Source organism: Medicago truncatula, chromosome 4 (assembly GCF_003473485.1).
Source record: "Medicago truncatula cultivar Jemalong A17 chromosome 4, MtrunA17r5.0-ANR, whole genome shotgun sequence".
NCBI lineage: Eukaryota > Viridiplantae > Streptophyta > Magnoliopsida > Fabales > Fabaceae > Medicago > Medicago truncatula.
Window position 1 is genome coordinate 49,583,331 of NC_053045.1, and position 18,312 is coordinate 49,601,642.

Here is an 18,312-nt window from a genome sequence, read left to right on the forward strand (position 1 = left end):
GTGAAATTTGAGTCTGAATTCACAACACAGAGCATTGCTATGAATTCAGTTGGGTCTCCATTAGTGGCGGTGGGATTGATACCAAAACTTATCAATTATTGGATCGATACCAAATTTTTAATTAAAATAAATAATAATAGATCCATATAAAAATAGTGATTTAACAAAAAGATAAACTGAAACTCAATTTAGAAGCGAAACCCAAAAGTCAAAATTAAAACTAAATTTTGTATTAAAATATTTTAAAGCAGAAAATAAAAACCAAATGAAATTGTGCGTTAATCGTGTCATTTCAAACTTTCAACTAGCATTCATAAATTTCCTTGGAAAAAAACTAGCATTCATAAAATAACTATAGATGATTTTTTTTTTTTTACAAGAAAAAATTGATTTTCTTATGCCAACATTTATCATAAAATCATGTAAGGTAAAAGTTATTCCAATCATATCATTATTTTATTAGTGGTAGAGTTGCGTTTATCGTCTCATCGAAAAACAGTTGTTTGATTGATTTCTATAAAAAAATTTACACCATACATAAGTTGTAAGCTTTAACCAAGCAATTAAGTTTAAATGGTTAATGAACTTCACTAAAAGATAAATTATTTAGGAAGATTCGAATTTAATTTCTAAACTGAACAATCCTTGAGATTCAGATGATTGAAAATATAAAGAAAAGAAATTGGCAAGCTTCCAAAATTATCTCCTGGTTTGTTTAAACCAAAGTGTATTTTCACCTACTAGTTATAGTACTAAATTTTTTCTTTACTTAGAAAGAAAAGTACTAGTTTGACCTTAGTATGACTCTACCATAATTAGCATTCGGAAGTAGGAAGCAAAATACTAGTAGAGTAGTAGTAGTAGCAGATATGGAAATTTCAGTTACATGTAAAATACACGTACCGTTATATTCCAATGGCGGTAAAACGTAAATAAAAAACAAAACTAATCAATAAATGTAAAAGAAATGAATAAAAAATCTAAAAAAGGAAAAACGTCGTAGTTTGAGTTTCTTTGTTTTTGGTAGCGGTGCGAAATCGAAGGCTTTCCTCTGTTTACTCTCTTTCATTCTCTCTCTGTTTCTGAAAATGGATCTCTAACGCATCTTCATCCATTTTTTGTTTTTTTTCCCTTCTCTCTCTCTCTCTCTCTCTGTTTTTCTGTTACGCGGCATAAAACGCTGCGTTTAGTTCAAACAGAAACTCTGCATTTTCCGGGTAATGCTTTTTCTATATTCATTTTCTGATTTCTGGTTATTGTACTGTGTGAAATTTACATTTTCTGGATCTTAATTGTGTATTCAACTGTGGATGATTTTGATTTGGATCTCGACGGTTAGGAATTGTCGGTGGTGAAATCAGAGATTATTTTTACGTGTTTTTGCTTATGTTGATTTTTTGTGTTTATCGGTGAATTATTTGTGGTGTGATTGAGAAGGATTAGGGTTTATTGTAATGGCTTCGAATCCTCCATTTCATGTGGAGGATCAGGATGATGAGGATTTCTTTGATAAACTTGTTGAAGATGATGTGGGAAATGTTAATGATGAAGCAAATGATTCTGATGACGTTAAAGCGTTTTCGAATCTAAGTATCGGTGGTGATGATGCTGATGTTAATGCTTCTGCATTTGAGAATTCGAGTGGTGGAGGAAGTGGTGGGGAGGGGAAAGAGAGAAAGGAAGAGGGTGATGTGAAATTGGATGGTGGAAATGTACAAGAGGGGAGTTCGTCTGGATGTGATGGTATGATGGATCGCAGTGATCATGGGATGGAATCGAGGAATTCGTCGGGTTCGAGTGCGGATAAGAGCAATAGAAGATCTAGTTTAGATGTTAAGGAGAAGGATTGGAATGCATTTAATGTTGATTCAAATGGAGGTGCTGGGTCTGAATCTTATTCGGATTTTTTTAGTGAATTCGGAGATCAAAATGGGAAAGGATATGATCATGATTTGAATACTGAGGTGAAACATGCTAATGAAATTCCGGGAGATCAATATGCGCAAACGTATAATCGTGATTCTAATACTGAGGTGAAACTTGGTAATGAAATTCCGAGTGATGGAATGAATGCTTCGGTTGATTATGTGCAATATCAAGAGGGTCAAAGTTATGATGCATCTGCGAGAAATAGCACAAGTGGGGAGGATGTAAATAGCAGTCAGTATTGGGAGAGTCTTTATCCTGGCTGGAAGTATGATTACAATACCGGGCAATGGTATCAAGTGGATGAACATAACGCAACAGCCGCTACTCAAGGAAGCTCAGAAGTCAATACAGCAGAGGTCTCTTATATGCAGCAAACCGCTCAGTCAGCTGTTGCTGGAACTTTAGCTGAATCTGCCGCAACTGAAACTGTACCAAGCTGGAATCAGGTGTCACAAGGGAATAATGGGTATCCAGAACATATGATTTTTGATCCTCAGTATCCTGGTTGGTATTATGACACAATTGCTCAAGAATGGCGTTCTTTAGAGACTTACCATTCATCTATTCAATATGCTGTTCAGGGACATGGAAATGGACATGCGTCTTCTGGCACTTTTTCGCATAATGATAACAGTTTGTATAGAGATTATGGCCAAGTCGGCTATTATGAGTCGCAGGGTGTTGGTAGCCAAGCTGCAAATAACAATTGGAGTGGTTCATATGGTATTAATCACCAACAGGATTTGGACAGACACACAACTGACACTGCTACTAAAAGTGGGGGTAGTGCTTATGGTGGAAACCAACAGTTTGATCATTCTTTTGGTTCTAGTAATTCTGTCAACAAAAATCAACAAAATGCTTCTAGCTCCTTTGGATCAGTTCCATTGTACAATAAAGTTAACCATGGTCATGGTTTGGTTAATGGAACTGTGGAAGTGCAACGTTTTGCCCCTAGTGGGAACTTTGGTCAACATTATAATTATTCAAATACACAGTTTGATGAACAAAAAAATATCTCAAATGATTATGCTGAAAGTCACCAGCCCTTTGGTTACTCCAATCAATCATATCAGAGTGGACATCAGCAATCTTATGCCCCTAATGTTGGAAGATCATCGGCTGGGCGTCCTCCTCATGCCTTGGTAACCTTTGGATTTGGTGGAAAACTCATTATATTGAAAGATTCTAGTCTTTCGAGCTCAACATATGGAAGTCAGGTTAATTCTTGATTCCTGTTTCAATTTTGATATATGCTTCTTTTGGTTTCTACAATGATTAACAATGTGCATATGCATATGTTTTTATCTGAAGGGTGCCGCACAAGGCTCTGTTTCTGTGTTAAACTTGATGGAAGCTGTCTCGGGAAGTATTGGTTCTTCCAGTATTGGAAATGGTGCTGGTGATTATTTTCGTGCTCTCGGCCAGCAATCTATCCCAGGTCCATTGGTTGGTGGGAGTGTTGGAAGTAAAGAGTTGAACAAATGGATAGATGAGAGGATTGCACACTGTGGATCCCCTGATATGGATTATAAGAAAAGTGAAAGGATGAGGCTCCTTCTCTCTTTGCTTAAAATAGCTTGTCAATATTATGGAAAACTACGTTCTCCTTTTGGTACAGACACCATATTAAAAGTAAGTTATATCTATTGTTCTCCAAATCATTTTGTATTTTCTCTCTATGTGATAGTTCATTTAATTTTCCATAATCAGCAAGATTGATAGAGGTGATTTACACTGCATTAGATCCACAGGAATATTATTATATGCTGATTTATATTGTTATCTTTTATCATTTCATATCTTGGATCTCTAGTACTCAATCTTTTTATTTTTTGTAAGTACTACTGATGTTGATGTAAATTACATATGTACCCTAGTTTCCCGGCATTTTTAAATTACATCTTTTATGGAGCAGTTTATAAAAACGTAATTGCATTTATTGATGTGTTATTGTTATACCTCTTATTAAAGAACAATATAAGAGGAGAGTGCAAAGTTAGTTATTATGCATTTATGTTTTTATTATTAGCTGTCTCAGTTATGTGTGAGAGTTATGTTTGTTTCTCTTTTAGAATAAAGAGGGAAATACTGGAGAATTGGTTATTGGGAGGGAGAGGCCAATTTCTCTAATTCTGTTGTAAACATTGTACATGTGTATGTTTGAATCTATGATTGAGAATCCTTCTCTAGAGATTTGAATCTATGATTAAGAGTCCTTCTCTAGAGATAGAACAATAATATTCTGTTGCTATTCATAAATAATTACATTTGGTACCAGTGTCTATCAGTTATCTACCATCATTAACACCGGAACAATAGTTTTATTGATTTAAGGGTTCCAAAATAGGTCCTAGGATGTATTCGGACAAACTGCAAGACGAAAAGTCATTTGGTTGCTGTAACTTCATGGAGTTATTCAGGCTGATTTGTAAATATTTGGTTCACCTACTTTATTGATTATGATCCTCATATTGCTCCTTAATACTATTCCTCGTGGGATACTTCCAGATTGGTAACATACTGGCTTTGGATTGTATACAGGACAATGATACTCCTGGGTCAGCAGTTGCCAAGCTTTTTGCATCTGCCAAGATGAGTGGTAAGGAGTATGGTGTACTGAGCCACTGCCTGCAAAATTTGCCTTCTGAAGCACAAATGCGGGTGTGTGTCACTCCCCCTGCCTCTCAGATTATGAATTTGTATTTTGCACCCTTACCGGTTTTTGTTTTGAGATAGGCAACGGCTTCCGAGGTACAAAATCTTCTTGTTTCTGGCAAAAAGAAGGAAGCTTTGCAATATGCACAAGAAGGTCAATTGTGGGGACCTGCACTTGTTCTTGCTTCACAGCTTGGTGAAAAGGTATGCTGTCAAATTTTTCAGTGTTGAAGACTATACTTAGTTACTGATCCTGAAATGCCTAAGTTAGACAGTCTCTTATAAGTCTTACAGTCCTTTTTCATCCTGCCTTTACTGGGGGAATGAATTTGGTACATGTTTGCACTGCAGTTTTATGTTGATACAGTGAAGCAAATGGCACTTCGTCAACTGGTTGCAGGGTCTCCTCTGCGCACATTATGCCTTCTAATTGCGGGGCAACCAGCTGAAGTTTTCTCTTCTGACAGCTCAAATAGTGGGGACCCTAGTGCTTTTAATATGCCTCAGAATCCTGCACAGGTGATTTTAGTAGGAAAAACTAACAAGCCATGCAATGATGCAAGGGATATGCAATTTATTCGTTTTCTTACTTTTAAGTTTCAATAATTGCAAAGGTTATGGTTTTTTATTCTACTTGGAAGCTCATTCCTTTACTGTTGCTTTACAGCTTCAGTTTGGATCTAGTGGCATGCTCGATGATTGGGAGGAGAATTTGGCTGTAATAACTTCGAACAGAACTAAAGATGACGAGCTTGTAATTATTCACCTTGGTGATTGCTTGTGGAAGGAAAGAAGTGAGGTATAGTTCTCCATCTATATTTTCTGCTTTTAAATAGTCTTTGTACATTTATATTCCCCTTCTGATTTGAGACTCATATTTTAGATCACTGCTGCACACATCTGCTATTTAATTGCTGAAGCAAACTTTGAGTCATACTCAGACAGTGCAAGGCTTTGTTTAATAGGAGCTGATCACTGGAAATTTCCTCGAACTTATGCTAGTCCAGAGGCTATCCAGGTTCATTGAAATTTCTCAACCTCTTCTTCCCTTCCATATAAGTCGATTTCTCTATTGCTTGTGTATCAGTTCTTACAAAATGTAGTGTACTACACTGTTCTACTTGTTGTGAATGCCTCTCTCTGACTCTTAATTTGGCAATTTTCTGGTTCCTGGATTCTTAATTTTCTGGGTTCAAATTTGAATCTTTCTTACTTTCTACTTTAACAGTAGATATACTTAAGAAGATGACATGTACTCCCTCGTTTCATTCCATTTTTCACAAAGAAGATTTCATTGAGTATCGAGGAATCAAAGAATTAAAGCCAAAATACCAAATCAAAGTAGATCGATTTTTTTATTCCCGAAGAAGTGCATATTTTACCCGAATCTTCTTCCATAATGGTACAAAATAATATTCTCGTTGGAATAGGAACACCAATCACTTTCTATATAAGAAGTCGAGTAGGCGGATTGGTCCGATTAGAAAAGAAAAAAAAATCGAATTAAAAATATTTTCTGGAAATATCCATTTTTCCGGAGAGAGGGATAAGATATCCTGACACAGTTCTATCTTGATACCACCCGGAACAGGGTTATCTTGTATATGATCCTATGTTTATCAACATATGATGTGAGATTTTTTGGTGTATTGTGTTCCGTAAGGTTTTTAAATCTCTCAATTTTATCTGATTAAATATTATGTCCAATATAATTCAGTTTTTGAAAGATGTGTATTTGGAAGCAGTCAAAACTTATCATATCCGATTGTTTGTTGGACAGAGAACCGAGTTGTACGAATATTCGAAGGTGCTTGGGAACTCTCAGTTTATTCTGCTTCCGTTTCAGCCATATAAGCTTATATATGCATATATGCTAGCCGAAGTGGGAAAGGTTTCAGACTCGTTGAAGTAAGTTAATCGAATATTATTTTGTGATATTATGCTTTATGTAATCCGCCTTATTGTTGTTATGTGACTTCAGGTACTGCCAAGCAGTGCTGAAATCCTTAAAAACTGGCCGCGCACCAGAAGTTGAAACATGGAAGCAAAGGCTATCATCTCTTGAGGAGAGGATTAGAACCCACCAACAGGTTCTTCCTTGTCATTATCGAGTCTTTTTTTTTGTTAGTCTCCTTATTTATCCTCTTTTAAACAATATATGTTCAGGGTGGGTATGCTGCAAATTTGGCCCCTGGCAAATTAGTTGGCAAATTGCTGAACTTTTTTGATAGTACTGCTCATCGAGTCGTTGGTGGTTTACCACCACCCGCTCCATCGTCACAAGGAAATGTCCATGGAAATGAACAAAATTATCAGTCTGGGGCACATAGAGTGTCCAATAGCCAATCAACAATGGCCATGTCTTCCTTAGTTCCATCTGGTTCTATGGAACCCAACGGTGAGTGGACAGCTGACAATAATAGAATGACAAAATCTAATAGAAGTGTTTCAGAGCCAGACTTTGGTAGAAGCCCTCGACAGGTATGTGATTTATTAAGGCCTTAAGGGTTTAGTGTTCTTTAAAATTTTACATACTCGTGCATTTGGTTAAGTTTTAGTATATTTGATTTGTTGAGAAAATAAAATTTGGTTGATTCATGACAGGAAACCTCACATGATGCACAAGGAAAAGCGTCAGAGGGCACATCGCGCTTTTCTCGTTTTAGTTTTGGCTCACAACTTTTGCAAAAGACAATGGGTCTAGTCTTGAAACCTCGCCCTGGAAAACAGGTATTATTAGTTCCTTTGAATTCCATGTTTTATTTCCATTTTAATTTCAACTGTGCCAATTCAAAGGTTCTTATGTTGTCCTATATAAAGGCTAAATTGGGTGAAAAGAACAAGTTCTATTATGATGAAAACCTAAAAAGATGGGTAGAGGAAGGTGCTGCACCTCCAGCCGAAGAAACTGCACTGCCACCACCTCCAACAACTGCAGCTTTCCAGAATGGTTTAACTGAATACAACTTGCAATCTGCATTGAAGACAGAAGGACCACCTTCGAAAGAGGGGTCTGATTTAAAAACATCAAATCCTGAACTTACTCCAGGGATCCCACCTATACCACCTGGTACAAATCATTTCTCCGCTCGTGGCCGCGTTGGTATTCGGTCAAGGTAAGCAGTTACTTTGTAATTTTTATGAAGACCATGTTGTTGTTTGAACTTGGTAAGCGAAGTAGTTGTCAGTGTTCAAACATTGAGTAGTGGACCTTCTATAAGTTTCTTAGGAATCTTAATTTGTTAATCTTAGATTTACATGATTGGTATGAATACTTTAAAAAATGTTCCTAGAAAGCTAACATTCCTATAAATGTTTATTTAATTATGTTTTATGACAAATAATTTCCACAAGGGGGATATGAACCCAAGATTCCCATGAAGGTAGGAAACTTCACATAAAAATTCTTCCTGTAAACATTGTCTAATATTCCGAGGAATATTTTTGGTATACCAAATTCATTTTTATACATTTCTAGTTATCTTGATTATAAAGTACTGAATAAAAATACTCTGCCTGCCATACACTCCATTATAAAGCTGCAAAAATAGTTGTGCTCAAAAGTTATAACTAGCACAGCCTTGAGAGGCATAATTTACCTTTGTCAGGACTGAGTGGAGACTAAGTCTTGTTTCTAGGCATCATAAAAGTATGCATTGTGGAAATATTGAATTAGGAAAGACCGGTACTGGCACTTACATGCAGCCAGATTACCTTCCTTGAACAAGAGGATACCTTTTTTTAGTGATAATTCATTCTATTGACTATCAAGAACATTCAAAAAGCAGATTAAATTGACCAACTTTTATCGACTGTACAGGTACGTTGACACCTTCAACCAAGGTGGTGGAAATTCTGCAAACCTGTTTCAGTCACCATCTGTACCATCTGCCAAACCAGTTGTTGCTGCCAATGCCAAGTTTTTTATTCCTACTCCCGCACCATCATCAAATGAGCAAACAATGGAGGCGATAGAAGAAAACAATCAGGAAGATGATTTAGCTTATGAAAATCCTTCAACATCATATAGGAATGATTGGTCATTTCAATCCCCTAAACACGCATCAGCATCGACCTGGCAAAGGTGTCCAAGTATGGGCAACTTTGCAAACCATGAAGCAGTGGTGAGTGGCAGTAACTCTCGTTCTCCTCACTCACGGCGGACAGTTTCATGGGGTGGGAGTACTGATGTTACATATAGTCCCACAAAAATGCGTGAAATTATGCCTCTGGGGGAAGCTTTGGGAATGCCACCATCGACATATATGTCTGACGACATTTCTTCAATGCGGACATCTATGAAGAGTGGGAATTTCGGAGAAGATCTTCACGAGGTTGATCTTTCAACACATAATTAAGCTGTAAATATCAAATTTTGTTCATGGTCATCAATCATCAGAGTAGTTGGGACGTCCTGCTGCATTCTGATGCCCCAAATGCCGGTGTACATCTGGTGAAGTTCATGAAGAAGGAAAAGCCATATTCCCCTGGCCGTCTTTTCGCCCCACCTCTTGTTTTGCTTAAAATGCTAAGGGAGTTGGCACTGACCACCATCTAAGGCTCAAGGTCAAGGAATGAACTTGTGTCTTTTTAGCAAGGATATACCACGTAGCGGAGTAGTACCACTCATTTGTTCATTCTATTAAACAAGGAGACACCATGTTCCTCGAGAAAAAGAGGCCTCGACATATCAAGGACAAAAGAGTAGTATAGGGAATGTGAAATATAAGTTTTGCCCCACTTGTAATTGTTTCAGTTATGAAATGGAATTTAATTTACAAATTATAGCCCTCCTTGATTTGAAGTGATAGCTTACATATACGTTATTTTACCTATACACACAGTGTAATTTATATCTGGTTGGAAGTTATCATAACTGCTTAATATGCTTGCTTGATTGCCAATAGAGGTTGATCCATTGGATGATACTGTTTGTGATATACCAGCCTAAGGGACTAAACAACAATCACCAAAATTCAAACTTTTGGACTGAGATTCTACTGTGCCCTATCCCATAACACCAAGAATGCTCCCATAGGTACAATTTTCAATCATGGGTGCCCCAATGCAACGACTTTTTCAATTATGGTGGATCCATTTAAAAGGATTATTTCTCTTCTATTTTAGTTTTTCGACTCATAAAATCCAAAGCTAAATTTTTTAAATAAGAGAAATGTATCTTTATAACTTTATTTTCTATTCATTTCAAACTCACTTTATTGAAGAGAAATCAAGTTTTTTGTCATTTAAACCTAAGTGGTTTTCTGATTGAATTTAGTTATTTTAAAATTTCAGCAAATTGCAATCAAACATGTGGGACTTTAGAAGTAGTTAGGATTAAATGAACAAAATCTTTGTAGCTATATCTAATTAAATCTTAGAAATAGTGTTATCAGTATTCACAAAAGAGCTTTTCTACCAAGAATGGACGAATCGATACATTTGAGCAAAGTTAAATTCATAAAAAAATTCAAGTACTGATGATGACCTTTCTCCCTCCAGTTAAAATTCAGTTCTGAGAGGTAGTAGTGTTGTGGGATATGAAAAAATTCAAGTACTGATGATGACCTTTCTTCCTCGAGGGAAACTGACATGGAGGTTCAAAGTCATCAACTTGGAAGATGCATACTCTGCTGTCTTGTGTGCTTTTAAAGCTCAGTCCGATGCTCTTACTTGGGTGTGTATATTTAGTATGTTCCCTCTATATCTTTTATATTGGTCTTGTTTTGAAGAATTATAACCTGTGTTTTATTTTTATTTATTAATCAGGAAAAAGAAAGTTTGATAACTGAGCTTGGAATAGAGTTAAGGGTTTCAGATGAAGAACATAGGGAGCTTCTTGGCAGGGTTAATTCCGATTAAATAATCCACCGCACAAGGTATTGTATCTGTAGTTATTTGAGCAGTTGTAAATTGTAATGACAGCTAAAAAATATCATAAGTTTCAGATTTTTTTTTCTTTCACAATGTTATCTGATGCGAAACGCGATAAGGGATTGGAGAGAAACTGGCATTTACCAACCTCCAGGGTGCACCACATCTCAGCCTGTTCATGACATTTTACCCAGTCCTACCGTTTCAGCTTCGAACAAAAAACCGAAGACATCACATTCAGTACCACCCTCTCTTGTTTTATACGTGATGTGAGCATTAACAAAACTGTAAGTATCTTTGTATTCATGCTGCAGTTGTAGGAGGTGGTTTTAATAACCAGTGGCTAAAAGGCGACTAGTTCCATCTTACTTCAATTATTTACTCAAGTATTACAAAGAAAAGTAAATTATTGATGTCCATTTGGTTTTGAATTTTCTACCAAATTTTGCACCAGGGTCAGTCACTGCCTGGTTTGTCTTCAGTGAAGCCTGTACAATGTGCTTCTACTGGACCCACCGGGGCTAGGCATTTTTCAAATCACAATTCTTCTAGTAATCTGAACGCACCTGCTGAAGAAGCACAGTTTGATCCATTGATTGGGAAGAAAGTTTGGACTAGATGGCCTGAAGACAGCCACTTTTATGAAGCTGTCATAACTGATTACAACCCTGATGAGGTGTGTTTAGGTCTTTAAGAACTGTCAAAATCCATTATTAACATGTGCATATATTACAAGGTTAGTATTCCTTGTTAGAGGTTTCACTGGGTTGATATAGTATTGTGTTTAGGGATAATTATGTGGATTGGTCTAATTTGTTTTCTTATTTAGCATGCCTTTTTTCTAATGTTCAAGTATAGAAAGCCATCCCCCTTTTACCTAGATGGAATGAAAAAACTCATACGTGAATAAGGTTTGAACCTCGAAGCGCAATGTATCTTAATCATCTCAAAGAAAAATTAATAACTTCTATGGGAACTTTTACCTATGAAGCACAGACAAATACATGGATAGTGGACACGGGGACATGACGCTATGCGTCGACGACACCGGACACACCTTTGATCTCAATGAGGTATTTATTCCCTATCTTTGTAGCATAGGGAATAGAGCAAATATCATTGAATAAATAAAGCAAGAAATTAAGATATTAATTCAGAATCAATAATGACACGGAACAGTTAAGAAAAAGAATTGCTATATGATTGCGTTCAGAATCGCTAATGACACGCCTTTTGAGATTAGGTACAGTTGAACCCTATTTTGGTTCATAACATAGATCAAATACATCAACTTTTGTTGAATTTGTCTCTTATAAAAAAGTCCGGAGGAAGTAATTTATTACTATATCGATCGATGTGCTTAGGATATTCAGTCTCTAGTCTAGAGCTATAATTTATGTGCAGTTTTCTACTGATCATAATCAAGTTGTGGCCAGTCTAATAGTTTCACTCCTAATGAGAATTTTTGGGACTTCAAATCTTAGGTTGCTCCCTTTCTATTGCCCCGCTAGTGTGCTATTGCAAAAAAGGGTCTGGTGCTGTCGTCCACCATGATATGTTCAGCCGGTGATGTGTGTTCAATAGGAGCACCAGTTGCGGCCGAGAATCACAGCACAATTGCTCACACTTTGCGTTTCCGTGTTTGCAATCAAGCCCTAAATGACCTCTCTAGTTTAACCATTCTGCTTCATTTTTAAGGGACTATTGGTCATTTTGATGTATGTTAGGTAACCTTAATTCTTCTCAAGTGCAAATTGTTCTCTCCTTCTGCAAACACATGGCTCTGTTTTCTCCTTCTTTTGCAAACAGAGTTCTTTTTAATGTTTTTTAAAGTAAACCATACACTCTGAATATTAAAAATATTTGTGCAAAATAAATCATGTTTGTTTTTATTATGCTATAAGTTTCTGGTTCAAATAAGTTAAAAGCTTTTTGATTGCAGATATCACCTGAGGATATACGATGGGAAGGTGAAGATCCGGGCACACTACATAGAGGTTGACACAGCGGGCAAGGCCGTGGAGCTAAGAAATTCTTTGGCTAGGTGCTGGAAGAGGGAAAGGGCATCCAAGATTTCACTCTAGAAAAGAACTTATGCCGCCACAAGATGGTATTGGAAATAGAGTTCCGAACGGAATTAAGTTGCTGAACACAGATTCATTAGTTAAGCAGGTAGATATGACTTGCCTAAGCAATCTTATTATTGAGAATGGGAGAAAAGATAAGGAAGTTCTTTAGTTTTTAATGGCGCTTATGTTATAACATGTGGAAAGGGTTTTCGCTGCAAGTCATCCAGATTCTGTGGAGCTTGAGAAAGCAAAGCCGATGCTGAAAGTACAGTCACTAACCATCCTGAATTTACTTATTGTCAATTTTATCGTTCATATTTTCTGATTATTGATTGTAAAGTTGTATAGGAGCATGAGCAGGCTCTTGTCGACATAATTTCAAGGATTGCAGATGCATCTGATGGTGAAAGTGGTAACAATTAGATGTCTAGTGACTGTTGCAACATTACAACTTGTAAATATTGTATATTGAAACTCAACTTGTAAATTGAAATCAACTTTTCTGTTCTAGGATAAGTCAATAAAAGTTTACTGTTGAATGAAATATAAAATATATCATTTTGTTGTGTTGTCCACAAAAACATATTATAGCAATTCTCCAACTTTAAAAGGGGGAAGTGAGAGGGAAAGAGAGTAATTAGTGGACTCATCATTATGGCTAATGTTTGAAGTAGTTTATTCTGCAGAAATAACAGATTTCACTACTTTTGCATCTTAATGACTTCTTGTGATTTATTGCTAGCCAAACTAACACTGAATTCATACTTGAGAATCAACAAGTGGTGTCGATTATTATGTTAAGTGGTAGCCTTATGATTGAGGTCTCCATCAAGTGATACGGATTAACTCACAATAGATTTGTGGTGTATGTTTTTCATAAGTAATTATCATGCATGGTTGTAAATTGTGTAACTGTTTTTTTGTCATATAACAGATGGAGAACAACCGTATTCGCATGGACAATTAATGGAAAGAGGATGAGAGCACAGAAATCAGCTGCATGGTGGATACAATCGTGACCCTGGTAGATGATTGTTTAGTCAGACTTCTGTCTGACTAAACGGCATCAAATGTTCAAAGATTGCCATCTTACAGATTCACTTTCTGTCATTTTAATTTACATAACTCCAGACTCTTGTCTTTGAAAATGCCCACGTGTGCATCTCTGTGTTCAGTTACAATTAAGGATATAGATGGAGACTCATTTATCTGCCACATAAATTGTTTTATCTGAATGCAATTGTAATCTGTAAAATACTAAAACTGAAATGAAAAATCGTTTGGTGCATTTTTCTTCAATTTGCTTCTCTTCTTCAGAGCCTGTCAAATGTCTTGAATCCTTTTCTAAACCTCTAGTACCTAACACACAAATATTGAGACCATGGAGAGTATAAGAATTTGCATGTAATGGAAGGAAAAAAGGAAAAAATATATATATATGTTGATTCCCATAAAGCTCTGATTAAGTTTACCGTGCAATAATGCTTCATCTAAAAGTTGCTTAAAATGGTTTGACATTAATTTGTGCTAGAGACTTGCATTTGTGACGACATCTATATCCTGTGACCCTTGTGAGAATTTAATATTGTTGATGTTAAGTTTTAGGTGTATTCTAAAATGCATATAGAACAATTTTCAGGTTTTAAATTAGTTACAGCTAGAAAGATTTTGCACCTTGGCTACAACCATTTAAGAACAACATCTTTGTAGTTATATCTAATTAAATCTTTGTATGGTTATGATTGATTGACGGTGTAAAATATATCTTTCTAATAAAAATAAGTTTAAAAAATCTTTACAAAGAAAGACTAAGAAACATCTAGAGTCCGCCTAAAATTCATTCTTAAGATTCTAAATGAAGCAAATAATAAAATTTAGACTATTTTGTCAAAAAAATAAAATTTAAACTATTATGTAATACGAGTATATTTTCTCATTAAAAAAAAGCTATACTATTTCTCTATTATATCTATCCTATACCAAACAATATTTTAAATTTATTCTATCCCTAACCCTCTTTTTGTTTTTTTTTTTGAAAGACTATTCCTAACCTAACCCTCTTGTTACACTCTTTCTCCCCTCTTTTTCTCTTTTCTATCCCAACACAACCTTAATAACACTAAAATAGTTTGTTTTTATGGTAGTTCTATTTGTTTTTGAATGAACTGCATACATCTTTCAAAATTTTAGACAATACACTTCCCGGTCACTATTAAAAGCAAAAATCAACATTTTAGATTAATTAATTAATTGATGTATATGGTCTATAATAAATATCATATACATCATTACGTTAATGAATCTAAAATGTAAAATTTGCTTATAATAATGACCAAAATTTTTTCATAACTAATCACTATTTTGTTGGTGGTGCACATTTATATATCTATTGGTGTACCATGTTTAAATTCAAATGATACAACCTTTGAATTTTTTTGGTTGGATGTTTCATGTAATGTTTTCCACTTCATTTGCAATAGAACTAATTTAACTATTTTAATTAAAAAGGAAAACTAATTTAACTGTACAAGTATTTATTTTTCCTTAGAAAAAGGAAGTATTTATTGCTTTAAAAAAAACTAAACAAGTATTTAATTCTCCAATAAATAAAAAAATTGTGAAGAAAATGGGCTGAATTTTCATAAGAGGGCCCAAAATATGAGTTCACAATGAATAAGCCCACGTCAACCTTTAACCCTTCCAATACAAATAGAGCGAGCATTTCTTGTTGGAGTTTCTAGGGTTTAATCCGAGCGCTGCTGCTGCAAATCGAATCGAAGCGAGAAAGAGAAAATCTGACAAATTCGTCTTCACCATGGGTGAGTTGGTTTCTTCAAAATTGGTTTCAATTTCAGTGGTTGTGAAAAGTGAATGAATTCGATGAATCCAAATTTGAAATGCAGGTAAAGTTCACGGTTCCCTTGCTCGTGCTGGAAAAGTTAGAGGACAAACCCCAAAAGTTGCAAAGCAAGACAAGAAGAAGCAGCCACGTGGACGTGCTCACAAGCGTATGCAATACAATCGCCGTTTCGTCACCGCCGGTAATTTATCATTCTTTTTTAACTTTTCGCTTTACGATTTGTTTTGTTAGATCTGTAGAGCTTGTAAATTTCATGATGGTAGTTTTTTTTTGTTCTGATTTTGGTTTTTTATGATTATTATTGTAGTGGTTGGATTCGGAAAGAAGCGTGGACCTAACTCATCTGAGAAGTGAGGATGATGCTTAGTGGAAGTTTTTTTAATTAGTTTGATGAAGTGTTACTTTTTTTTTATTTGATTCATGAATTGTGGAACTATGAAATTTCTGACTATGTTAAATGAAAGAGTTTTGTTGTCGTAGTTAATTTTGGAAGAGTTTGTTTGATTACAAGTCGGTGTGGAAATAGTTTAGTAGTTTACTTAATCGATTAAATTCAATGCCATCTACTTGGTAGATTTTGCAGTTTGCTAATAATTTTGATGAATTTTTTAAGCTTCTTTGGTTTAAGACATTCTGGTGTTTTTGCACAATTGTATGTGGGATTAATGTGTTTTAAGCTATGCTGTGAAGTGCATTCGCTGTTTTAAGCTATGTTGTGTCCGGGTCCGTATCGGTGCTTCATAGGTTTTGGAGTATGCAGTGATAGGTTTGTGGTAGCCTTCAGTGTTCATATACTATAGTAATTGCATTCTAATAGCTGTTGCTGAGTGAATGACTTGTGCGAAAGATAGCCAACTTAAGAATTCTAGATCACCGGAACAATGTTGCAAATTGATATGTGAAGTCCTATTATAGTTGGCCTTTGTACCCTCGGTACATGGGAAATAGATTCAGGATTTGAACGAGTTGTGATTTTGGAGGATTGGATCTAGTTTAGAAAATGTGTCCCACTAATATCTCTTGTGTTCAATTCTCTCATAAATGGATATTACAAAGCTGGATTCTAGGTTTTCCTTCAAACAAAAAAAGAAAGCTGGATTCTATGAGGTTTATATTTTGATTTAGAGTAGTAAATTTATCTTGTTATGTTTTAAGGGTCTTATACCTGGTGACTCCTTTTCCTTCAAATCTGTGTTGTATAATTAGGAATTGTGGGGTGGTATTATTTTCCCAACACTAGTTGCTATCCTTCCTTTGCCATGATCCTATAAGGTATAATAGAAAGAGCGATATACCTTAATTGTTGCACTTGCTTCAACTTGCACAACTTGGTCTGAAATCATGAATCCATGGCTTGTCATAGATCCATATCCAAAAACCACTGATTCATACTTTACAACCTCTTCCATGCCAAAAGCGGGCTTAGAACATTAAATAATTGTGTTAGCTTTGCTGCATAGTCCAGAGACAAATCAGTTTTCTCCATTGCTAGAATTTAGGACATGGACAAATTTTCTCAAATCCAAATGAATTGCCATATTGTGGGATAATCACAATCAGTGTTGGAAAGTAAGCTAGGCACAAAAGAAAAGAACTATGGCTATGTAGCTAAAGACCCCTAATTCCAAACACCTTTCAATCAAGCCTCACCCCTATCACTAGTATGTGATACTATATCATCAAGTTGACCAATCTTTCATGAGCATTTCAAATTGGTGCCTGAAATAATCACCCTTGTTGAAAATGTAATGGTAGATGCAGCTTCACAAGACATTGGGCAGTGGCAAATGCCTTTTTTCCTCGCAACGAATCGTGTTTTACTCATGTTTTGATGAGGAACTTGACTTGTTATACACTGTATTGTCACTCTTCCAAGGGTAGATTGATTGAGTGAGAACTGATGTTCCACTTTATCATCTGCATATCAAATCCAACTTCCTCATAATAACCTCATACCATAAACATCTTGTGTTGTCACCGTCCAATGCTTAGGTTTGCATTTCAACCTTAAGATCATTATTTCATACTCGTGTTGTGGGTAAAGGTTCATGCCCGCACGCACCTGCTTCAGAGTGCTTGATGATGTGAAACTGAAAATACAAAACACAGGATGCTAGAAGTGAGTCCACCTATGAGAGTAACTGGATTAAATCCAATTATGAGAGAAATTGAATTAAATTCAAATCATACCTAGTGATACAATAATTTATTAACATCTATTTTCTTAAACATGATATGCTAGCATCCAACCATTGATCACAAATTGCGTCGAAAGTTACTATGTAGAGTTAATAATGTCATATTGTCATGTTATGTTTAAGACCATCGGTAATAGAGGAATGCTAGCAATACATATTTTAACACACACTCTTTGATGACACGAGGACTCTGCAAAAAGAGGCACTTCCTTCTATAGAATTTCTGCAAACGCTTGTTCTTTCAGGACAACAATTCTTACAGCTGCCAACCTAGCTCAACCTCCTCAAGTTGTATTAGTATTGCTTGCGGCACTAACAAGAAAAACTCTATAAAAAAGTAATGGCACAAGGACATAAGAGAAGACTTATTTACATGAAGTAACCATGCTTATTATTGCATGATCAAAAACTTCAACATTTACTCTTATCTACTAGATGTATTTTTTCGAGAGAAGGGATGCGTTGACTCTAGAAGTAAGTCTTTACACTTACTCCTGGAGTCAACGGATCCCTTCCTTTTTTGTAATCATGTTATAAAGGAATTTGCAGCAAAACAACCGATAAAAATACCTCTATCGTCTCTACAAATTCCTCCACAGACAAAGATACTTGGGGAACCCCTAGCAACACCATCAATATTACATTTTAGCTGATAGTTAGGTGGAGAAATCCAATCAACCTTGATGATGACAAGAGCAGCGAGAGGAAGGCACTCAACAACATA

General features: G+C 35.7%; 2 protein-coding genes and 1 pseudogene across 2 annotated transcripts; all 3 read left to right on the forward strand.

The window, feature by feature from the left end:
• The first annotated feature begins 971 nt into the window (after positions 1-971).
• On the forward strand, positions 972-9,513 carry LOC11410675 (protein transport protein SEC16B homolog). Its single transcript, XM_003608657.4, has 13 exons — positions 972-3,149; positions 3,244-3,564; positions 4,474-4,593; positions 4,669-4,791; positions 4,939-5,106; positions 5,255-5,386; positions 5,471-5,605; positions 6,368-6,495; positions 6,569-6,677; positions 6,754-7,068; positions 7,192-7,317; positions 7,408-7,703; positions 8,408-9,513. The coding sequence occupies exons 1-13, from the start codon at positions 1,455-1,457 to the stop codon at positions 8,943-8,945; spliced, it is 4,206 nt and encodes a 1,401-aa protein (XP_003608705.2). The 5' UTR covers positions 972-1,454; the 3' UTR covers positions 8,946-9,513.
• Positions 9,514-10,179: 666 nt separating this feature from the next.
• LOC11410676 (protein EMSY-LIKE 1-like) lies at positions 10,180-13,829 on the forward strand (annotated as a pseudogene).
• Positions 13,830-15,188: 1,359 nt separating this feature from the next.
• On the forward strand, positions 15,189-15,981 carry LOC11426339 (40S ribosomal protein S30). The gene is made up of 3 exons (XM_003608660.4): positions 15,189-15,349; positions 15,434-15,571; positions 15,698-15,981. The coding sequence occupies exons 1-3, from the start codon at positions 15,346-15,348 to the stop codon at positions 15,742-15,744; spliced, it is 189 nt and encodes a 62-aa protein (XP_003608708.1). The 5' UTR covers positions 15,189-15,345; the 3' UTR covers positions 15,745-15,981.
• The last annotated feature ends 2,331 nt before the right edge of the window (positions 15,982-18,312 follow it).